A 25,197-nucleotide genomic window follows, 5' to 3' on the forward strand; every position below is an offset into this window, starting at 1 on the left:
GCAGAGAGCCTACTGCAGGGCTCTACCCCAGGGTTCTGGCATCATGATCTGAGCCCAAGGCAGATGCTTAACCAACTAAGCCATTCAGGTGTCCCAAAAGATGACTTTTTAAAAAATATAAATATTTCCTATGCAATATTTAGAGCATACTTATACTAAAAAAGTCATTTGTTATTTATCTGAAGTTTAAGTTGACTGGCCAGCCTGTTTTTGTGTGTGTGTGGTTTTTTTTTGTTTTGTTTTTGTTTTTGTTTTTTTAAGATTTATTTATTTGTCAGAGATAGAGAAAGTGAGAGAGAGGCAGGCAGAAGGAGAAGCAGGTGCCTCGCTGGGCAAGAAGCTTGATGTGGGGGGCGCCTGGGTGGCTCAGTCGTCAAGTGTCTGCCTTTAGCTCAGATTGTGATCCCAGCATCATCCTGGGATGGAGCCCTGCGTCAGGCTCCGTCCTTGGTAGGGAGCCACCTGGGTGGCTCAGTCGGTTGAGCATCTACCTTCAGCTCAGGTCATGACCTGCGGTCATGCTGAAGGTAGATGCTCAACCGACTGAGCCACCCAGGTGACCCACAGTAGGTCATTTCTTAACCAGCTTTTAAATTTTCATTTCTATTAAAATTAGAAAATCTGAATTTGTCAGGTACTGCAGTGGGTGATGGCTACCACTCATTCAGATAATTTCTGAAGAGCTGGATCTAACATGGACCTAGAATTATAGAGAGTTTTTAATTGAAGGTGGCTTTCAGTAGTTTGTTAGATCTTATGCAGAGGGCATACAGCAACCTCTAAAGTTGAATGTTTCAACGTGGGAGAGAGCAGGCATTGTATGCTGTTGCAAGGGTTGCATTCAACTCTGAAAGTATTTTTTCCCCATTCGACTGTAACAGTTTGATGTGGTTCAAAATACGTTCAATAACGTGTCATGCCTTTTTTTTCTTCTGATGAAGAAACAAAATTATCGTGTATTGAGAAATAATAAACTCTTCACAGTCAAGGCATTTGCATAATAGTCTGGTTTTCTTAGAAAATCCTGATACTTTGTTCTTAAGATTAAAAATTGTGGCATTTATCAGAATTGGCAGCCCAAAAGAAAAGTTCTCTCCTGACCTGTATCATGGCGGTCTGAACCCCCAGAAATTGTGCCAAAGAGTTTAGAAAACAAATAAGCAAAGTAAGCACATAGAGCAAACTTCAGGAAACTATTTTGGATTGTAAAGGAGGATAAATTTAATGTTCAAACGATCTGATAAAGTATTCATTTGGAAACAAAAAAAATCAGGTCACTTAGGACTTGAAGTAATAAATTCAAGCTAATAAAAATAATGAAAACAGGGCTCAGATAAATGTACTTGAAAAAATGGTTTTTGTTAGTATTATCTTATGGGAGAAAAGGGATTTTCTTTAAAAAAAAAAGATTTTATTTATGTATTTGTCAGAGAGAAAAAGAGAGAGGGCACAAGCAGGGGGAGTGGTAGGCAGAGGGAGAAGCAGGCTCCCCACTGAGCAAGGAGTCCCATGCAGGACTTGATCCTAGGATGCTAGGATCATGACCTGAGCATCCTGAAAGGGCATCTTTTACTTCAGTCATTATTCAAAAATTTGTGAAAACATCTTCCACATTACTTATCTCACTTCACTACAGAAAAAGCTCTCTTCTAATATTTACCTATTTCTTCTCAGAGATTATGCTTATTGGCTATTATTTTACTATATTTACAGTTTGTATTAACTTGTTCTATGCTTTATCAGAATCAGGAGGAATGCTATTTGGCTACCAACTGTTCTTTGAATAAAACAGAAAGTGGACTGACATTTTGTTTATTATAGGAATAATGACCTTTCTACACTGAAGGTTACAACTCCTTCAGTGCTGATCCCAAGATATCTTTTTCAGACTTTCTCATACCTCACAAAATAATTTTTTTATTTTTATTTATTTATTTTTAAAGATTTTATTTATTTATTTGACAGAGAGAGACCACAAATAGGCAGAGTGGCAGGCTGAGAGAGGGGAGAGGCCGGCTCCCTGCTGAGCAGACAGCCTGATGTGGGGCTTGATCCCAGGACCCAGAGATCATGACCTGAGCCGAAGGCAGAGGCTTAACCCACTGAGCCACACAGGCACCTCCCCAAAAGAGTTATTTATTATTATTATGTTTTTATTTTTTAAATATTTTATTTATTTATTTGACAGAGATAGGCAGAGAGGCAGGCAGAGAGAGAGGAGGAAGCAGGTTCCCCGCAGAGCAGAGAGCCCAATGTGGGACTCGATCCCAGGACTCTGGGATCATGACCTGAGCTGAAGGCAGAGGCTTTAACCCACTGAGCCACCCAGGCGCCCCTCAAAATAATTATTTTTTAAATGAATTTTTTTCTGAATGAAAATGTCCTGTTCTGCAACTTCAATTTTTTTTTTTTACTGTGCCAATATTTTTATTTCTCTTAGCATTCTCCCAACCTACATATAATTTTTACCTTTTGAAATATCAAAAAAATCTTAGTGGAAAGTAAGTGTTTTTCCCATTTAGACTGCAATTTGTTGCCTCAGAACTAAGTGTAGGTAATGGCTTTCTGTGTATCCTTCCAAAAGTTTTTTTTCTTATCTTTATTATGACATATATCATACTATAGCAATAGATTTTTACTTTATTTTTAAACAAATTTTTATTTATTTTTGAATTCCACTATATTTCAGGTATATAAGATAGTAATTCAACAATTCTTTTTTTTAAGGTTTGACACATCATTTTATTGTACACCATTTTCTAGCAAAAAAGAGTATAAGAATAAATACTTAAGTAGCATAGACAATCAGAACAATTAAACAGTAACACAAGAAAGGAAAAATGAATCACAATTCTGAATTGGTCACAACTGCATTTTTTGTTAAAACAAGTTGAGTTAAAATTTTCCAATTTTTGCATATCTTATATAGTGAGTTCCTCTAAAGCAGTCCTTTTAAAAAGTATATACATATTAATAGAATATTTTAGTCTTTTTTCAACTTTATTTTTATTAACATATAATGTATTATTTGTTTCAGGGGTATAGGTCTGTGATTCATCAGTCTTACGAAATACACAGCACTCACCATAACAACATATCCTCCCCAATGTCCATCACCCAGCCACCCCATCCCTTCAACCCCCCCATCGCCCTCCACTGCAGCAACCCTCAGTTTGTTTCCTGAGATTAAGAGTCTCTTATGGGTTGTCTCCCTCTCTGGTTTCTTCTTGTTTCATTTTTTCCTCTCTTCCCCTATGATCCTCCGCCTTGTTTCTCAAATTCCACGTATCGGTGAGATCATAAGATAATTGTCTTTCTCTGATTGACTTATTTCGCTTAGCATAATACCCTCTAGTTCCATGCACGTCATTGTAAATGCAAGATTATCATTTTTCTTGGTGGCTGCATAATACTCATATGCGCGCACATGTGCGCACACACACATGCATACCCCATATCTTCTTTATCCATTTATCTGTTGATGGACATCTGGGCTCTTTCCATAGTTCGGCTATTGTGGACTTTGCTACTATAAACATTGGGGTGGAAGGTGCCCCTTTGGATTACATTTGTATCTTTGGGGTAAATACCCAAGTAGTGCAATTGCTAGGTCATAGGGTAACTCTATTTTCAACTTTTTGAGGAACCTCCATGCTGTTTTCCAGAGTGGCTGCACCATCTTGTATTCCCACCAACAGTTTAAGAGGGTTCCCCTTTTTCTGCATCCTCGTCAACATCTGTAATTTCCTGACATATTAATTTTAGCCCTTCCGACTGGTGTGAGTTGGTATCTCACTGTGGTAATGATCACCACAGTAAGTGTACTTTTAATCCTCTTCACCTATTTCACTCATTTCTCTACCTTCCACCCCAACCTCCCTTCTGGCAACCACCAGTTTGTTCTGTATATTTTAAGAGTCTGATTTTTTTGTCTCTTTTTTTCATTGTTCATTTGTTTCTTAAATTCCACATATGAGTGAAATCATATAGTATTTGTCTTTGACTGACTTATTTTATTTCATTTAGAATTTTACCCTCTAGATCCACCTATGCAAATGGCAAGATTTCATTCTTTTTTAAAGGTGAGTAATATTCCATTGTATACCACATCTTTATCCATTCATCTGTTGTTGAATATTTGAGTTGCTTCTGTATCTTGGCTATTGCAAATAATGCTGCATTAAACACAGAAGTGTATATATCTTTTAGAATTAGTGTAGCTTCAATTTTGAATGATAAGCCAAACAAGAAGTTTCTGGGCATTTTTCCTTATGTACTGCATATATGCTATGAAATGATTCATATTATGTGCCTCAGTGGTGTCCAACTGTTCGGAAGTACAGGGCTAATATTGCCTTTTTGTGTTGCATACTATGCATGATTTTATGTGGTATTTGATCAGGGATTTTTGCCAGTAGCTTGTTATACTTTCTCCAAGCAAAACATCTGTAGCTAGTTATACAAGCATCACTGAAACAAAAATGAGTTTTGCCATTTTTTAAACCAGGGATGTTACTTGATATTTTTTTAATCCACAAATTCATTCATTTCATACTGGAAAACATTATTTTACATTCATTCTAGAAAAATACATTTTACAAGGCAATGAGGTTATTATGTTTAGTTCAAAAATGACTTGTAAGCTTTGATGGCTTTTTGAGTCACTGTTTGGCAAAAGTTCCTAACAGCCAAGGTGTAGTGGGCAGTGAACAGATAGATTACTGGTCCAATAAAATCCAATTTTTAGATGTCCATAGTTGTATTTTTCTTCTTCCCTTCCTTTTTTTTTTTTTTTTTTTGATTTTATTTATTTCCCTGAGATAGAAAGAGAGCAGCATGAACCAGGGAGAGGCAGAGAGAAAAGGAGATGCAGGCTCTCCACTGAGCAGGGAGCCTAACATGAGGCTGGATCCCAGGACCCTGAGATCATGACCTGAGCAGAAAGGAAGACGCTTAACTGCTTAACCAATGAAGTTATCCAGGTGTCCCACAGATAGTCATAGTTCTATTTTCTACTTATATATATATTTTTAAAGATTTTATTTATTTATTTGACAGAGAGAAATCACAAGTAGGCAGAGAGACAGGCAGAGAGAGAGGAGGAAGCAGGCTCCCCGCTGAGCAGAGAGCCCGATGCGGGACTCGATCCCAGGACCCTGAGATCATGACCTGAGCCGAAGGCAGAGGCTTAAACCACTGAGCCACCCAGGCGCCCCTCTACTTACATTTTTATTTATTCATTTATTTATGAACTTATGTAAAGGCACAAAACTTGCAGTCTATATCTGAACTGTAGTCTTGTTTAATAGCTAGCTACCTTTACCACACAATTTTGAATTGAAATTGTTACATCACTACTCCTTATGTGTCAGCTTACTCCTTTTTTTTTTTTTTTAAGATTTTATTTATTCATCTGACAGACAGAGATCACAAGTAGGTACAGGCAGGCAGCCAGAGAGGAAGGGAAGCAGGCTCTCTGCCTAGGACCCTGAGATTATGACTTGAGCCAAAGGCAGAGGCTTAACCCACTGAGCCACCCAGGTGTCCCAGCAAACTTCTTTTGAGTGGATAATTTTTCTTTTTTGATGAACAGGAAATACAACACAACAAAATAGCAACAAAGTGCAAAATAATTTTAACAATGTAAACAATAATATACAAATTATGTTAAAATACCTCAGTAGAGATAAATTGTACTGTTAAATAATGAGAGAAAAGGATCAATGTAATCTTTGTAGTCCATATGTAACCTATAAGAATGTGAATATGCTCAATAGTGTAATGGAATTTGTTAAAATTTGATTTAAATTTATATTAAATAATTTGAGAAATACATGTAAAGGTGGCAGTATCTTGTAGTGTTAAAACTTGTTCCTAGAGTCAGAGTTCTTCAGTTTGCATCGCACGCCATTACTTACCAGTTATCACTTGCTTAATCTCTTTGTTTTCTTATCTGCAAAATGGAAATAGTAATAGAATCTACATTATGTGTTGTGAAGATTAAATGAGTAAACACACAAGACAGTTTGGGTAGCGTCTGGCTCGAATGCTTAGTGCTTCCTATTATTAAAAAATCTGTTCAGTCCTCATCTTATCACTTTCCTACTAAAAACCCATCATTATGTCCCTATCATTGACCAAAGGAAGTCATCCCACTCTTCATCAAAATACCTGCTTCATACATTGCCTTCTGTTTTGGCTGTCGGTATCTCCCTCACCTTAAGCGCCCAGATTGTTTTCCACGACTGAATTCCATACCAGGCACTCAAAAATTAGTTATTGAGTTTTTTTTCACCAGGGACAAAGGTCCTGAAAGGAAGACCAAATTCTAGAAAGGATTACAAATCACTGTGTAAAGTTGAAGCATTAGAGCACCTAAAGAGGATTTACTCGTCCGCACAGTTAGTTGTTAGCCCGGGGAATCCACCACCTACCCGAGATTTTTAGTAAAATTTTTTTCACTTACGTCACTCGATCACTGACCTTTGACGCACAGGAGGCGGGATTAGAGAGACAGCTGGACTTCTTTTTTGCCCGCCCTCCTCCAATGGACCGGCGGGCACAGTGGCTAGCCCAACCTCTTGGCATTTTCATTGGTCAGTTTCTCAGAGCAGGAGGGCTGAGGTGTGGGTGGGGAATGACTCCACCCACTCTATGGGCGGGGTCAACCCTCCGTAGGGGCTGGGGCCGGTGGGGGGGGGGTTGCCACAGCCGCCATCTTTGATTCCGCAGTGGCGGCGGCGGCAGCGGGGCGCCGCATCTGGGGAGTGGCTCTCCCCTCCCCCTCCCCCGGTTCGGTGGCGACGGCTCCTCCCACTGGGGGGGTGGCGCGACGGCAGTGGCATCTACGGCCATGGCGGCGACTGCTGCTAACCCCGGTGAGTAGACTAAGGACTAGGGCGCCTCTAAAGGAGGAGGGGCTGAGAGGGTTGGCAGCTGAGGAGACCCAGGGCTCCTGGGCAGTAGTTGGGGCTGAGGGCGCTAGGACGAACGGGGGTGGCCAGAGGGTTGTGGGGGAGGGGAGGGACGGTTGGGGGGAGGGGCCGACCCTAGGGAACTGGGGAGACCCGAGGTGGAGGGAGGGAGAGGGCTGGAGGGAGTTCCTTGGGGTGAGTTCTGTTGGAGCGGCTCCCGAAGCTGGGCTTGGCCTGCCTCCACTCCACTGGCGGCTTTCTGATGTGTGATGTGGTCCTCTTTCAACTCTGCCCACTGGAGCTGCTTGTTGCAGAATAACTGGGCAGAATGGCTCCTCTTACTTTAAAAGTAATTTGGATTTATAAACACTGAACCATGTTGCTCTTTAGCTGAAGTGTTGCACTTCGAAACGTTTAAACGTGTAAATAAAAATCTTTGAGTATATACTTAGTTTTTCTAGACTGCCCCCCCCCCTGCCGCTATCCTTTGAAACTGGCGTTTTATTAAGTTCCTATAGTGTCTTCAGCTGCTGAGGACAGAAGTTTATGTAATGGTTGGTGTTCAAGGCAGATCTTACCAACAGCTAGCATCCAGAACCCGAGGTTTAAATCTTGTTGGGTGTAGATCGAGGCAGTTCCCATTCTTTAAGAAAAGTTCAGGGGGCGCCTGGGTGGCTCAGTCGGTTAAGGGGTTAAACGTCTGTCTTGTCAGGTCGTGATCCCAGGGTCCTGGGTTCCAGCCCTGGTCGGGCTCCCTGCTCAGCGGGGAGCCTGCTTCTCCCTCTCCCTGTGCCTGCCACTCCCCCTGCTTGTGCGTTCTCTCTGTCAAATAAATAAATAAATAAACAAAATCTTTAAAAAAATTAAAGGGTTGAGGGTTCTTTTGAAAGAAGAGTCAGTTTCATGTCATTTTTCAGTGAACATCTCTTCAAAAGGGGGAGCTTGGTTATTAAAAAATCTAGCCAGTCATGTCTAAGCAATGGAGTGGAGTGTATTGAGGCAGGTCTAAACAGATCAGGTCTCCAAATTCCTAGCCCCAGTCCTCTTTCCACTATATTACAGTTACTTCTCCCTGGGAAGTTCATTTTAGAGATCCTAGTTTACGTTCTTGCGAAATAAAATCTTTTCCAGAAATCCCTATCTTTGATAGGCTTAAAAAAGAACCCAGAGGTTGGGGCTGAATTACTTGAAAATACGGCAGTGAAAGGGACTCACTGGGGTTCCCATATTGAAGCTGAAATTGGATTTTTTTTCCATGTCTCTGAAATGAGTATAATTTAAGGTACCCAAGTTTTGCTATAACAGTTGAATCCCTATGAAATTTAGTGTCTTTACTACCCTGTTTCTGGTAACAGAGCTATTTAAGGAAGTTAATTAGTCACATGTCAACATATTATAAAATCTTTCAAACTTTTTTAGAGGAAAAGATAAAATTAATGGCTCAGGTTTTATTGCAGGAAGTGCTGATGATGGAATAAAATTGGAAAGATGCTATTAGTACGGCAAACCGGACCTTGTAGTAAAATAATCTATGTGTTAATACTGGGGAGTAAATAAACATGATTTTAAACTGATAACACATTGCAAAATAGTTACATAACCCTAGTCAAGTTGCAAAGCATTTCTCTTATTAAGAGGTGGCCTGGGTAAACAAGATTAGTGAATGTTTCGGAAGCTTTTTTCCAGCAGTGTGGGTGGGGCTGCTTTATTTTGTTTTTTTCAACAACAGTGACCAGAATGACAGTTTCTTGACCACATTTTATTACTTGATTCCTATCAGCTGAAATCTGAACCAGAAAATGGTGTTTATTTGTATAGAATCCTTGCTGATGAAGCATTTGATTTTATTATCCTTCGACATCCTGTGCCTGCAATTTTTAGATCTCCTTTTTGATGTTGAAAAATTGTCACATCTCTTCCAAGTTACTGATACAACATTTAATTATCTGGTTATTAAATTAGAAAAGGTGCTTTTTCCCTTAATTTTTTTTCTTTTGCCTCTTTATAGAAAATGGAAGCAATCACAGATGCATTGTGGACTTTTATAGCCTGTTGGGTTTTGGGAAATGTGGACTATGAATGGAGGGTCATGGGATGGAAATACACTGTGCTCAGTGAAAAGAAAGAAAATGTTTTTGGCGTGCCTGGGTAGTGCAGTTGGTTGAGCCTTGGACTCTTGCTGAGATCATGATCTCAGGGTCCTGGGATAAAGCTCCCAGCAGGGTCTGCCCTCAGTGGGAGTCTGCTTGAGAGTCCCTCTCTTTCTCTCCCTTTGCCCCAGCCCCCACCTGCTAGCTGCATGCTTGCAAACTCTCTCTCTGAAATAAATAAATAAATCTTAAAAAAAGAAGGTAAATGCTTTTCAGGTCAGAATTCTTTGTTGCATTGTCAGACATTTCCTTAGAGCCATTTTAGGGATTAGAGACATACCTAATTCTTTGAGGTTTTTTTTTTTTGCTGGTTTAGAGTTCCTATTGTTCTTACTAATTCTATTTTCACAAATGTCTGCAAAAGATTTTTGTAATCATTATTTAACTTTTCTCTCTAAGCTCCATTTAAGGTAATCTTCAGTGTTAATAATAATGCTTTATGATCATGTTAATTGTACATAGAGTGTGATTTAGAGAGTGTGGTGGCCCAGGCTAGTAGGGGGTAGAGACAATTTGATTGTTGGCAATCTGTCTACACAGTCAACTTTTTATTTTACATTTTTAAATTTTTTATTTTATTTTTATTTTTGAGAGAGAATGGGGACGGGACAGAGGGAGAAGGAGAAACTGCCAAGCAGGCTCCATGTCCAGTGCACAGAGCCCGACTTGGGGCTCCATCTCAGGACCCTGAGATTGTGACCTGAGTTGAAATCAAGAGTTGAATGTTTAACCAACTGATGCACTGAGGCACCTGTTTTCTTTATTTATTTTAAAGAGAGAGTGTACATGCTCACATGCATGTGTAGGGGGAAGGGCAGAGAGAGGGAGAGAGAATTTCAAGCAGACTCTGCACTGAGCTCATCCTGAGGCTGGATCTCCTGACCAGCCTGAGCTGAAATCAAGAGTCTGATGCTCAACTGACTGAGCCACCCAGCTGCTCCCATAGTCAATATTCTTAATCATTAAAGTATAAGATTTTCCACTCTTAGAGTCACTGCCTACTGCAATGTAGTATGATAAAGATGACAAATATCTTTTGAGGAGGAGGAGGGTGGGATATGGTGAAATACCATATCTGGGCAGCTCAGGAGGGCATAAAGGCTTAGATGGAGCGGTGAGTGCAAGGTGTTGAAAAAAGAACTGGAAGAGTGTTGCAGTCCCTAAAAGCTTTTCTCTGAGTTACTGTGGGGTTTTTTTTTAATATATTTTTTTCAAGATTTTATTTATTTATTTGTCAGAGAGAGAGAGAGAGAACTCGCGCGCGTGCACAAGAACAGGTAGAGTGGCAGGCAGAGGTGGAGAGAGAAGCAGGCTCCCTGCCGATCAAGGAGCCCAATGTGGGACTTGATCCCAGGACCCTAGGATAATGACCTGAACTGAAGGCAGCAGCTTAACTGACTGAGCCACCCAGGCGTCCCTACTGTGTTTTTTACTCATAGTTGTTTTTCAGCTCTTTATTTTTTAAAGACTTTATTTTTAAGTAATCTTTACACCCAATGTGGGGCTCGACCTCATAATCCCAAGGTCAAGAGTTGCATACTCCACCAGCTCCAACACCTGGCAACGCCAGCCAGGTGTTCTGTTTTCAGTTATTTATTTATTTAAGATTTTATTTATCTGAGAGAGAGAGAGAGAGAGAAAATGAGCCGGCGGGGGTGGGGGAGAAGGGGGCGTGGGGGCAGAGGGAGAGGGAGAAGCAGATCCACCCACCCCCGACCTGGCCAGCAGAACAGGTTGCCCAGTGAGGGACTCAATCCCAGGACCCCAGGATCATGACCTGAGCTGGAAGGCAGACATTTAACTGACCAATCTACCCAGGTGGCTGCCCTTGTTTCTCAGCTGGTTAAATACTTTTTAGGCTTCTTATTGAAATTTGTCTCTCAGTTCTCCATACTCCATAATTGTGCCTTTTTTTTTTTTTTTTAAATTTTATTTGTTTATTTGAGAGAGAGAGAGCGCGTGAAAGGAGAGAGGTCAGGGGGAGAAGCAGACTCCCCACGGAGCAGGGAGCCCAGTGTGGGACTCGATCCTGTTTGGACTCCAGGATCATGACCTGAGCCGAAGGCAGTCACTCAACCAACTGAGCCACCGAGGCGTCCACACAATTGTGCCTTTTAGATAAGCCTCATGGAGATGCTGCTCTGCTTATTTTTAATTTTTTTTCACTGACTCTTCTTTCTTTGTTTCTTTTGCCTGCTCATTTTCTTTTTCTTGCCCATTATACTTCTTTTCTAGTCTCATTGCTGGGGCTAGAGCTTATAACTATTAAGCTTCCTTCATTTCTATTTGCCCAGCTACTTTCCTACCTTAAGTATTTGTTTGCTAACTACTATATCCCATTCCCTTATTTTTCTTACGTGTATTAAATATTCTCAAAAAAAAAATTCTCTAAAATTATCGTTCCTGACTTCTCTCATAGCTTCTTTCCTATATTTTCATCTATTTTCTTTTAAGATTTTATTTATTTATTTGACAGAGAGAGAGAGACAGCGACAGTATGAACACAGGCAGGGACAGTGGGCGAGGGAAAGCAGGCTCCCACCTCCACAGTGGGGAGGCTGGTGTGGGGCTAGATCTGAGGAACCTGGGACCATGACCCTAGCTGAAGGCAGTAGCTTAATGACTGAGCCACCCAGGTGCCCCTATTTTCATCTATTTAAAACACATCTCTATTTGAATAATCTTTAACATACAATTTATATATATGCTCACCAGTATTTCCTTCAAATCTTCTACCCTTCCTAACTTTTCTGTATCTTCCATGATTATCACAGTTTTTTCAGTTCCCCAGGCTAAGCAACTGGAAGTGTTTGGATTCTTTCATGTATTTATCTGATTGGTTATCAGATAGCCCCCCCCTCAAAAAAACCCCCATATATATATTTAAACATAAAAAATGTTTTGATTATGTAAAAGTGTATATTTAAGATAGATATGTTTAAACATATATATTTAAAGTTATTTTAATCAAATTGTATATACATATATTTATTTGAAGAGTTAATTTTACATGATTTCTTACAAAAACGATAGTCCTCCACTCTGTACTCTCAGTTTCTTCTCGGTAACAACCATTTTTATCTCTTTTAACTTTTTTGTTCTTGTTTGAATAAAATGTTCGAGAAGTTTAAGACATGAGTTTTCAAATTGAAGGGGACAGACTAGTGAATGAAAACACAACCCACATCAAGGCACAATATCATGAGATTTCAGCATCAGATACAAGGAGTATCCTGTAAGCTACAAAGAAAAAAATTGATCACTCCTCAGAAGAATCTGGAATCAGACTGATCATGCTTCTTACTAGTCACACTGGAAAGTAGAAGGCAATGGAGCAATGCCTTCAGAATTCATAAGGAAAATAATTTCCAACTTAGAATTGCAGACGTAGGCAAACTATTGGTTAGTGAAATATAAGAAAGATATTTTCATATATCCAAGGTCTCCCTTACACTCTTTTTCAAGAACTTAGTAGAGGATGTGCTTCACCAGTAATCCAAGAAAGAGAAAACATGGAATATAGGCAAAGCAGTACAGCAAAGGAAGAGGAAAGCATCCATTTTGCATTCATTGCTGTTAGTTTCCCTGTTTTCAGTATGGTAGCCTCACTTTCAGCTTTGCCTGGTGTTCCCTAGACCAGGCAACATAGATAGAAAAGAAGATTTATATTCTCCAAAGAATAAAGCAGTCTTTTAATGGGGGAGTGAGGCAATTTCCCTGCTAGAAGGACTAGGGAGAGGATCTGAAAACCTACCTGCTGCTTAAACAGTTGTTGAACCAGTTCTTTTTATTTTAGCTTTCATTCACACATACCCCCTCCTCTGCACCTAGAATTACCAATTCCTGAGACTTTGGGGGATTCTGACATAAATTGTGGTGGTTTTCTGCTTTTTCTCCTGCTGGCTTAGGATTCAGTTCTTGTGGATCTATCAAGGCAGTGGTCCCAGTTTCCAAAAATTTGTTGCTCTTTTCTTCCATTTTTTTGTGTCAATGGACTTTATGTCTTAAATAAAATTGTTTTTCTCCTTTATATAATTTCAGGGGATGGGGAGTAAAAGTAGAGGTATGCATTTACCCCATTATTTTTCTTCAGAAGTGGCATAGTTTAAAATTTTAGAGGTTCTTTTAACCTTTTCATCCTGCTGTTGTACTATGCCTTTATCACCTCATTTTTGGTTAGTATAATTCATCTCCCTACTTCTATTACTTCAAACTTTAAATCTGTCGTATTAATCTTTTAATTTACCTTTTCGTCTTGTCATTCTGATTTAAAAATGTATCTTATCTTTTGGTTGCTTGTTGAATCAAATCTAAGATTTCATCTTGTCATCGAAGACCTTCTCACACTTGACATTTTATTTTTTCCCCCAAATACAGACTCTGTGCTCTATATAGGCCTGACAGCTCTTCACGCATATTTTCATACCTTCCTTTAGGATTTGCTTATGTCCTTTGTGTGGAATGCCTTTTTCCACTCCTTTACTTTTTTTGAGGCTCAGCTTAATTTGAAACTTTTCTGGCTGGTGGCTGTGTTTTCTTTACTATTTCCTTCTTATTGAGCACCTTCTCTGTGCTATGGACTATGCCACATCTTAATTTAAACCATCTCAGAATCAACTTTTCTTTCTCTTAATTCCTCTAATTCATAGATTCTATATAAACCTATTACTAAAAGCGTGAACTTCTTTTTTAATTGTAGACTTTGCTTTTTTTAGGGAAGTTACATGTAATCACTATTTAAATTTTATAGGACAAAATAGAAAAAGTATTAACAATAACAAAAATATATTCAGTCTTACTAATAACAGATAAATGAACATTAATGATAATTTTATACCTAGAAAATTGGCAAAAATTTGAAGGATTGCTACTTCTCAGTGCTGGTGGACATATTTGATATGGTTGATGAGCCTCTTAATTGGCATAGCTTTCTTAGAGTATAATGGGCAAACTTTTAAATATGTTCCCTTGGGTGCCTGGGTGGCTCAGTGGGTTAAGCCGCTGCCTTCGGCTCAGGTCATGATCTCAGGATCCTGGGATCGAGTCCCGCATCGGGCTCTCTGCTCAGCAGGGAGCCTGCTTCCTTCTCTCTCTCTCTGCCTGCCTCTCAGTGTACTTGTGATTTCTCTCTGTCAAATAAATAAATAAAATCTTTAAAAAAAAAATATGTTCCCTTATCATTTTCAGAAATGTATTACTATAGAAATACTGGTACCATACAGAAAAATACACAATGTTGTTCTTTGAAACATTATTTATGATACTGATTGTTTGAATATCATAAATATATACATTTGTACTATGGAGTACTATATAACAATTAAAAAGGTTGAACTAACTCTATTTGACATGACATACCTTCCAAATTTATTGTTATATGGAAAAAACAAAACATTCAGAATAAATATAACATGATCACTTTCTTATGTAAAAATTGCCTTCTGTAAAAATTACCAAAAAACCTTTCTTATGTAAAAATTACCAGAAAACCTTTGATATATGGTGTATAGAAAAAGATATGGAAAGGTTCTATCAAAATGTTAATAGCAGTTACCCTAGGGGGAAGGTGAGATTGGAGTTTGTGTGTAGAGGATTTTACTTTTGATTGTTTGCTTCTGTAAGATTGTTGAATATTTTTAGAGACTTTTATTTTTGTTTTTCTGTATATCCATATTTTAATATATTGCTTTTTCATGAAAAAAATTAATAGTAAAATCAATTAACATTTTGGTTTGTGATTTATTTTTGTAAAGCTACTATTTAAGGAGTACTTACAGTATTTCAGGTGCTATGGTAAGTACTTTTCACATGCAATATCTAATATAATCTTCCAAAAAAGTTGGTACTATTATTACCTACATTTTACAGGTAAACTCAGAGAGATTAAGTCAAATAGATGGTAAGTGGCAACCCCAGGATTGGAATCCTGTTTTATCTAATTTTAAAGCTTAAGCTTTGTTCTCTCAAATTTTCAATGTATGTACCCCCCACATTTTCTTTTTTAAAAATTTGGATCTTGCATTTCCCAGTATAAAGGTGATACATGCTTAATGTAAAAGACAAAATAATAAGGATATATAGAAAATCAAATGTAGAAGTCTCTATATGCCATCTGAGAGATAACTACTGTCAGTTTATTGTGTTACATTTGCTCACTCCATTCTAGCCATGATGTCATCCACACTATTTCTAGAACTTAACAGGCATGTTCTCACCTCTGGATCTTTGCACTGTGCCTAGAATGCGTTTCCCCCAGATACCTGCATGGCTTATTGCCTTATCTCCTTTTCTTATCTCTTGTCTCCTATTCCTATCTCCTTTTACCTTTTCAGTGATGTCTTTCCTCACTATCTAAAATTGCTATCCTCCTGTCCTTCAACTTTTATATACTTTCTTTTCCCCCTAAGGAGCGGGAGAGAGAATCTCAAGCAGACTCAGAGCCGAGCATGGACCTGATGCAGGGCTCCATCTCAGAACCCTGAGATCATGATCTGAGCTGAAAACAAGAGTCGGACACTTAACCTACTGAGCCACCCAGCCGCCCCTAACCATTATATACTTGTGATTTGACTTCCTGTAGTTTTTTTTCCCTCCACATTTATTACTATATAACGTATTATTAGGTTGAATCATTTGAAATTTGATATCCATTTTTTACCTATAAAATGTCACTTTCATATTGTTATTCCAGTTTATATTTAAGTTATTTTTCTTGTTGGTCTCTCTCTCCCACTGGCATGTAAAGTTTGTAAAGGTTAGGATCTTTGTCTTTTCTATTTATTGCTTTATCTCTAGGATCTGGTAGTGCCAGCATATAGTAGGCATGCAATTAATACTAAATGAATTCTTCCAGACTTGGGTTATGCATATAAACTTTATTTATTTTTAAAAAAATCTTATTTATTTATTTGTCAGAAACAGAGCACAAGCAGGGAGAATGGCAGGCAGAAAGAGAAGCAGGCTCTTCACTGAGCAGGGAGCCCTATGTGGACTCAGTCCCAGAACCCTGGGATCATGACCTGAGTTGAAGGCAGATGCTCAGCTGCCTGAGCCACCCAGGCATCCCACATACAAGCTTTGAAAAAGAAATGTATTTTATATTTTTTTTCTGTAGCTTGTTCCATAATTATATATGATAGATAACTTTCCATTTCCATGATATAGATTCACCTCAAAATTTTTCTGATACATTTTTTTCCATTGTGGCAAAATGCACAATACATAAAATTTGCCATTTTAACATTTTTAAGTGTACAGTTCAGTGGCCTTAGGATATTCACGGTGTTGTGCAGCCATCATCACCACACATCTCCAAAACTTTTCATCTTGCAAAACTGAAACTCTGTACTCAGTAAATAATAACTCCCCATTCTCCAAATCCCCCAGTGCCTGGATACAACCATTCTATACTCTGTCTCAATCAATTTGACTTTTCTAGGTACCTCATTTAAGTAGAGTCATATAGTATTTCTCCTTTTGTGACTAGCTTATTTTGCTTAGCTAGTACCTTTGAGGTTCATCTGTATTGTATGTTACTGCAGAATTCCCTTTTTTAAAAGGCCAAAGGGTATTCCACTGGATGTATATTCCCCAATTTTTTATCCATTTATCTGTCAGTGGACACTTGGCTTGCTTCTACCTCTTGATTATTGTGAATAATTCTGCTGTGGATGTTGTCTAAGTATCTCTTTGAGACTCTGCTTTCAATTCTTTTGAGTATATATCCAGAATTAGAATTGCTAGATCATAAAATAGTTCTGTTTCTAATTTTTTTAGGACTCTCTATACTGTTTTCCATAGTGGCTCTGCCAAATCATTTTCCCACCAACAGAGTACAAGCGTTCCATTTTTCCCACATCCTCACGATACTTTTTTTTTTTTTTTTAAGATTGTTTATTTGAGAGAGAGAGATAGCACCTGCTGGGGGGTGGGTGGGGAGAGGGAGATGCAGGCTTCCTGCAGGGTTCCATTCCAGGACCCCAGGATCATAACCTTAACCAAAGGCAAACAGCTGCTTAACCAACTGAAACATCCAGGTACGCCAATACTTGTTATTTTTTAATTTATTAAAGTTTTAAGTGTGCTCTATGGCCAGCATGGGGCCAGAACTCACAACTTCAAGATCAAGAGTCATATGTTCTACCAACTGAGCCAGCCAGGCACTCATTTATTTTTCATTATTTAAAAAATTTTTAAATTAATTTTTAAAAATTTTTGATGGTTGCTGTCATAGTGGGTGTAAGGTAATATCTCTTAGTTTTGATTTGCATTTCTTCAGTGATTTGTGGTGGTTGAACATCTTTTCATATGCTAATTGGCTATTTGTGTATCTTTGAAGAAATGTCTATTCAAGTCTTTTGGACATTTTAAAATCAGGTTATGTTTTTTGTTGTAGAGTTCTCTCAAATAAATAAAATCTTAAAAAAATTAAAAAACACATCCAAAGTTCATATTTTAGACATTAAGAATATAATGAATAATTCATCTCAAGGTTTCTTTTTGAACATTTTATTACCCAAAATTAAAAAAAAAAAGATTTTTATTAATTTATTTATTTGAGAGGGAGAGGATAAGTGTGAATCAGGGGAGGGGCAGAGGGAGACAAGAATCTTAAGCAGTGCAGGGCTTGTTCTGACTCACGACCCTGAGATCATGACCTGAGCCAAAATCAAGAGTCAGCTAGATGCTTAACCACTGAGCTAACCAGGCCTCCCGTCCAACTTTTAATGCTTTCTTTATCATTCCTGTTTTCCTTCGTTGTGTTTTCAGTGACTTAATTTTGTATGATTTCTCCTATTTCAGGAAAGGAAGTTACATTTAGAGGTAGCTTTTTCGTAAATCTGGGATATTATGTTGACTAACTGAAATATGTTATATTTACTGCTTTTCTGTAATTTCTGTGAAATTTTTTTTTGTTATTTCTTTTATTTGACTGATGTACATTTTTCCATTTCTGAGATGTAAAGTGAACAAATAATTAGAGAATGTAGAATAGGAAAAGGAGAGAAGCCACCCACAAATCTGAGAGAATTAGAAAGGTAGATATTTGGGTTGGAATTGACGAAAAAGCTGTTCAGAGCTGAAGGGAGGTCCTTAGTTTCTAACAGAAATTTCCTGAAGGCTCTATTAATACAAGGGTCAGGTTATGGAAAAATTCCCTAATTGCACAAAACCCTATTATGCAGGAGAAATGGGCTGTGGGGGCAGCCGGTCTGCATCAGGGATGGCTGGGCTGGAGGCCACGGCTCGGACCCAGGACCTGGAGGTAGGAGCAGGCTGGAAGAACTCTAGAGGCAGAGGTTAGTGCATTTACCCAAATCCCTGGCTTTCCATTCAGTCTCTGGGATGTGGGTGCTTTCCTCAGGCAAGGCCATGCAATTGTGATTTTAATAGAAGGTACTTGATTTCAGTGCAATAAGAATACTCCCTAACTGTGCTACTCTAAGTACTTCCATTTGAAAGGAGCTAATATTAGTGATTAATATCCAAAATATATTAAAGGAATCATATATCATTATTATATTAGTTTCCCAGGCCTGCTGTGACAAATTAACAAACTGGGTGATTTAAAACAACAGAAATGTATTCTTTCACAGTTCTGGAGGCTCAGAATCTGAAATGAAGATGTTGGCAGCGTTAATTCCTTGTGGAGGTTCTGAGAGAGAAAATGTTTCCCTATTCTTTAGCTTGTACATGTCACTCTAGTATCTGTGTCTCTGTATCCAATGTGTCTCTCCTTCCTCTTACAAAGAAAGCTGACAGAGATACCTGGGTGGTGCAGTGGGTTGAGTGTCCCACTCTTGGTTTCTGCTCAGATCCTGATCTCAGTGCTGAGTGCTAGCTGGCTTGAGACTGTCTCTCCTCTCCCTTTCCCCTTCCTCTTGATCTGCATGTGCCCAATCGCTCTCAAATCTCAAAAAAAGAAAAAAAAAAAAAGAGCAGGCATTGGATTTATAACCCACCCTAACCCATTATGACTTCAGTCTTAGCTGATTATATATTCGGTGACCCTATTTCCAAGTAAGATCACAATATGAGATTCTGTGTGGACATGTATTTTTATATTATATTATTCAGTCTAGTGCAGTTATAGAGTAGGGTTTATTCCAGGAACTCAAAGATGGTTCCAGCTGAGAAAACTTATAATTCATGCCATCAACAAACTAAAAGAAAAAAATAATTATATTAATAAATGCTTTACAAACATATTTGTTTCAGATTTTAAGGAGCGCCTGGGTGGCTCAGTGGGTTAAAGCCTCTGCCTCTGGCTCAGGTCATGGTCTCAGGGTCCTGGGGTTGAGTCCCGCATTGGGCTCTCTGCTCAGCAGGGAGCCTGCTTCCCCCCTCTCCTTCTGCCTGCCTCTTTGCCTGCTCGTGATCTCCCTGTCTCTGTCAAATAAGTAAATAATCTTTAAAAAAAAAATAAAAAGTACATTCCTGATTTAGTGGTGGGTGGAGAGGCAGAGAGAGAAGCAGACTCCCATTAAGCTCAGAGCATGATGCAGGTCTTGATCCCAGAAGTCCAAGATCTTGACCTGAGCCAGAGTCAGGTGCCCAAGTGCCCCGAGTTTTTAAAAAAACTTCCAAACTGTTTTTTGAAGTGTCTTTGCTGTATTACATCTACCAGCAATGTATTAAGTGATCTACTTTTTCTGCATCCTTCCCAGCATTTGTTATTTTAATTAATTAATTAATTAATTAAATGTTAGCTATTCTGATAGGTATGTAGTACATCTCAATGTAGCTTGAAGTTGCATTTCACTCATGGCTAATGATGTTGACCATGTTTTCATATGCTTATTTACCATTTTTATATCTTTGGTGAACTGTCTCTTCATGTCTTGCCCCTGTTTTAGTCCGACTGCTTTTTTTTTTTGACAGACAGACACTGTGAGAGAGGGAACACAATCAGGGGGAGTGGGAGAGGGAGAAGCAGGCCTCCCCATGAGCAGGGAGCCGGACGCAGGGATGGATCCCAGGACCCTGGGATCATGACCTGAGCCAAAGGCAGACACTTAATGACTGAGCCACCCACGCACCCGAGACTGCTTTTTTAATGTTGAGTTTTGAGTTTCTTTTTTATATTCTGGATATAAGTCCTTTCCTTCAGTGTTTTCTGCCACTCCGTTACTTGTCTTTTCATCTTCTTGCAGTCACTCACAGACTAAAAGTTTTTTAATTTTAATGAAATCCAATCTATCAGTTTTACTGTTAATGGATCATTCTTTTGGTGCCAAATCTAAGTACTCTGCCTAGGCCTAGATCCTGAAGATTTTCTCCTCCCCGCCCCACAATGTTACATAGTTTTTACATTGACATAGTGATCCATTCTGATGAATTTTTATATAAAGGGCAGAACTTAGGTTGAGGTTCAGTTTTTTCATCTACAGTTGTCCTGTTGCTCTAGCACCATTTGTTGAAAAGATGATCTTTCCTCTGTTGAATTGTTTTTGCACTTTTGTCAGAAATCATTTGGGCATATTTGTATCGGTCTGTTTCTGGGTTCCATTGCTCTGTGTCTGTCCCTCTGCCAAGACTCCATACTTTTGATTACCATAAATCTTTTTGATTACCATAAAGCCTTGAAATTGGGTAGACTGATTCCTGCCACTCTTCTTCATCAAAATTGTTTTTAGCTATTAGTTTCTTTACCTTTCCTTAAAAATTTTTAGAATTATCTTGTTTATAAAAACATCTTGGTAGAATTTTGATAAGAATCACATTAAGCCTGTGTATCAATTTGAAGAAAATTGACATCTTTATGTTGAGTTCGAATTCATGAGCATGGTGTATCTATTAGATCTGTGATTTCTTTTATCAGTGTTGTGTTTTCAGCATACAAGTCCTGTGATGTTTGTTGTATTTTTTTCTTTTTTAAGTGATTACAAATAGCTTTTTTATTTTTTAAAAATATTTTATTTATTTATTTATTTATTTGACAGAGAGACAGTGAGAGATGGAATACAAGCAGGGGGAGTGGGAGAGGGAGAAGCAGGCTTCCCACTGAGTAGGGAGCATGATGATGTGGGGCTCATTCCCAGAATCCTGGGATCATGACCCAAGTGAAGGCAGACATTTAACGACTGAGCCACCCAGGGGACCCTAAAAGGTTTATTTTATTTATATTTCCTTAAAGATTTTATTCATTTGAGAGAGAGAGCAAGGGAGAGCATGAGTTGGGGAGGGGCAGAAGGAAAAGCAGACTCCCTGCATAGCAGAGAGGCTGATAGGAGGCTCAGTCCCAGCAACCAGGGATCATGACCTGAGCGGATGGTAGATGCCTAACCAACTGAGCCACCCAGGCACCCCATGATTTATTTATTTATTTTAGAGAAAGTGTGAGCAGGAGCAGGGGAAGGAGGAGAAAGAGAATCCTCAGATAGATTCCCTAGTGAGTGCGAAGCCTAATGCAGAGCTTGATCCGAGGACCCTGAGATGGTGAACTGAAGTCAAAACTAAGAGTTGGCGGCTTAATCTGGCTGAGCCACCCAGGCATCCCTGTAGGGAGATTGGTATTTTAAATTTTGGTGTCTACTAGTTGCTAATATATATAGAAGCAGTTTAATCTTGTATCATTCAGTTTTACTGGAATCACTTACTTGCTGGTGAGTTGTTTTGATAGATTACTTAGAATTATCTACAAAGATAGTTATGCCATCTGTGAATGGGGATAGTTTTATTTCTTCCTTTTTGATCTTTATGCCTTTTGTTTCCTTTTCTTGCATTTTTTGCACTGGCTAGGATTTCCCACAATATGTTTGAATAAGTGATAAGAGGGAACATTCTTGCTTTCTTCCCAATCATAAAAGGATTGTCTTTCACAATTAAGTATTAACTTGAGGCCTTTTTTTCTCTTTTTTCTTTCTTTCTTTCTCTCTCTCTCTTTTTTTTTTTGTTGTTGTTGTTTGTTGTTTTGGGGTTTTTGGAGGGGTAGATTCTTTTTTCAGGTTGAAGACATTTCCCTCTATTTTTATTTTTCTGATCTTTTTTTTTTAAGTTAGGAATGGTTGTTGGTTTTTATCAAATGCTTTCTTGCTTAAGTTGATATGATCATGTTATTTTTATTCTTTAACTTATTAATATGGTGGATTATGTTGATTATTAGATATTGAACCAGTTGGCTTTATTTGGTCATGTTATATAATTCTTTTGCATATTGCTCAATTTTATTTGCTAATATTAAGAATTTTTATCTGTTTTCATGACGAATATTGATCTCTAGTTTTTTTTTGTCCGTTTGCTTTGTTTTTGTAGTGATTTTGTCTGTTTCGGTACCAGGGTAATTCTGGCCTTGTAAAAATTGGTGTCTTCTTTCTCAACCAGTTTCTGGAGGAGATTGTGTAGAACTGATAATAATTTTTTTAATGTTTGGTAGAATTCTCCTTCTGGACCTGGAGATATCTTTTTTGAGAGTTTTAAAATTATGGATTCAGCAGCACCTGGGTGGCTCTGTTGTTAAGCGTCTGCCTTAGGCTCAGGTCATGATCCCAGTGTTCTGGGATCAAGCCCCACATTGGGCTCCCTTCTTGGTGGGAAGCCTGCTTCTCCCTCTCCCACTTCCCCTGTTTGTGTTCCCTCTCTTGCTATCTCTGTCAAGAAAATAAATAAAATCTTAAAAAAATATATGGATTCAATTTCCTAATATTTATGGGGCTATTTACATCATCTGATTTTTATTGGGTCTGTGTTTTTTCAAAGAACTGGCCTATTTTGTCTCAGTTGTCAAATTTATGTTTGTAAGTCATTCCTAGTATTATTACTTCTCTCTCATTTCTTTGAGGTCTGTAGTGATATCTGTCTTTTCGTTTTTTGTTTTATTTTTTCTCTTTTCATTTCTGATATTGGTAGTTTTTTGTGTGTTTGTTTTTGTTTATGTTTTTCCTTGTCTTGCCATTTTGGGGATCTATTTAAAGAACTAGCTTTTGATTTTATTTTTTTTTAAGTATTTTTCTGTTTTCAAATTCATTGATTTATGTTGTCTATTCCTTCATTTTGTTTGCTTTGGGTTTATTTTGTTCTTTATCTAGGTGCTTGAAACAGCCATAGATGATTGACTTGACTTTTCCTTTATTCCAGTGTTAGCATTTTAGTGCTATAAAATTTTCTCTGAGTACAGTTTTTGCTGCATTTCACAAATTTTAACTATCTTGCATTTTAATTTGCATTGTAGTTCTGTTTTTTCTTAATTTCATTTGAGACTTCTGTTTTGACTCATTGATTACTTAGAAATGTGTCGTTTAGTGTCCAAGTGTTGGTGATTTTTCTGTTACCTGTTACTGAGTTCTAGTTTTATTCCCTTTTAGTTGGAGAATATAAGCTTTGATTTCATTCTTGTAAATTTGTTTAGGCTTGATGGTCCAGGATATATCTATCTTGGTTTATATTCTGGGGACACCTGAAAAGAAGGTATACCTGCTATTATGGGGTAGAGTCAGTAAATCTTAATTAGTTGATTGAGGGTGTCATTGAGATCTTTTGTCTTTGCCGATTTTCTAATTGTTCTGTTAGTTGAATGAGGAATGTCAAAGTCTTCAGCTACAATCATTTTCTTGTTTCTGTTTTATCGGTTTTTGTTTAACAGATATTTGCAGCTCTCTTGTTTAGTGCATAGCTGCCAAGTGTCTTCTTGGTGGCTTGCACATTATATAATGCGCTTTGTTTCTGGTCATTTTATTTGCTTTGGAATTTATCTGATTATTATTAATATAGCTACTCTTGCTTTTGTTTGGTAAGTGTTTATATGATGTATGTCTTTTCATCCTTTAACTTTCAACCTGTCTCTACTGTTACATATGAAGCAACTTGTAGACTGGGCCATATTGTTTTGTTTGTTCTGCTAATCTCTTTATATTAATTGGTATATTTAGACCATTTACATTTAATAAATTTTTTTATGTTAGGGCGTAAGTCTGCTGTTTTCTTTTTCATTTGTTTGTTTTGGTTTTTGCTTCTCTATATTTTTCTCTGCCTTCCTGTAGGTTATTTGAACTTTTTAAAAAGATTTTATTTATTTATTTATTTATTTATTTATTTATTTGACAGAGAGAGAGAGATCACAAGTAGGCAGAGAGACAGGCAAAGAGAGAGGGGGAAGCAGACTCCCTGATAAGCAGAGAGCTGATTATGGGGCTCAGTCCCAGAACCCTGAGATCATGACTTCAGCCCAAGGCAGATGCTCAACCTATTGAGCCACCCAGGGGCCCCTTGAACATTTTTTAGAATTCCATTTTGAGGAGTGCTTGGCTGGCTCAGCTGGAAGAGTATGTGACTCTTGATATTGGGGTTGTGGGTTTGAGCCCCACGTTGGGTGTAGGGATCACCAATATATTTATGTAAACCTTAAAAGAGTAAAATAAATAAAAGTAAAATCTTAAAAAGAATTGCATTTTGATTTATTTGTAATGTTTGCTGGTGTACCTCCTTGTATAGTTTTCCAGGTTATTGCTCCCCTTGTATAGCTTTCCAGGTAATTGCTGGAGTGGACATTGCATTATATATCATAATATCACAGTGTATGGGTGGTGTCATTTTACCACTTTAAGTGTTAACATCTTACCTCCCTTTATAATCCCCATTCGTAATTTAATTGTCATAAATATCTCCTCTGTATACATTCAGAAACATGTCAGACAGTGTTGTATTTTTTGCCTCTGCCAGCAAATGTAATTTAGAAAATTAAAAAAAAAAAAAAGGAAAGCCTATGATTTTACCCATATTTTTGCATACTGTGTTTTTATTTCTTGATATGTATTGATGTGTTCCAAAATTCCTTGTTTTATAATTTCTTCCCTGTTTAGAGAATTTTGTTTAGCCATTTTTTAAGGATAGGTTTGCTGGTTGCAAGTTCTCCATAGTTTTAGGTCATCAGAGTGTGTTGATTTCCCCTTCACTCCTAAGTGATCTTTTCACTGGTTGCAGGATTCTGGGTTGACAGTACTTTTTTCCCCAAAACTTAAAAGCTATCATGCCACATTCTTTTTGCCTCCATGGTTTCAGATAAAACATCTGCTGTTTGAAATATTTTTCTTTTGTAGGTAAGGTGTCATTTTTCTCTAGCTACTTCCAAAACTTATCTTTAGTTTTTTAGACATTTGTGATCTGTGTTGGAATGCAATTCTTTAGGTTATGCTTTT

At 38.0% G+C, this 25,197-nt stretch overlaps 1 protein-coding gene across 6 annotated transcripts in view; it reads left to right on the forward strand.

The window, feature by feature from the left end:
• Nucleotides 1-6,688: 6,688 nt before the first annotated feature.
• Nucleotides 6,689-25,197, forward strand: part of ARNT (aryl hydrocarbon receptor nuclear translocator) — a 70,364-nt gene continuing 51,855 nt past the window's right edge. For 3 of the 6 annotated variants that reach the window (XM_045083112.1, XM_045083113.1, XM_045083114.1), the window contains exons 1-2: nt 6,690-6,878; nt 18,250-18,363. In XM_045083112.1, the coding sequence (XP_044939047.1) occupies nt 6,854-6,878; nt 18,250-18,363 (139 nt within the window). In that variant the 5' untranslated portion in view covers nt 6,690-6,853. Of the gene's footprint in view, nt 6,879-18,249; nt 18,364-25,197 lie in introns of all 6 variants that reach the window. The other 3 variants (XM_045083115.1, XM_045083117.1, XM_045083116.1) reach the window with 2 other exon arrangements.

The sequence above is a fragment of the Mustela putorius genome, unplaced genomic scaffold (assembly GCF_011764305.1).
Source record: "Mustela putorius furo isolate JIRA1106 unplaced genomic scaffold, ASM1176430v1.1 tig00000695_pilon_pilon_pilon, whole genome shotgun sequence".
Taxonomy (NCBI): domain Eukaryota; kingdom Metazoa; phylum Chordata; class Mammalia; order Carnivora; family Mustelidae; genus Mustela; species Mustela putorius.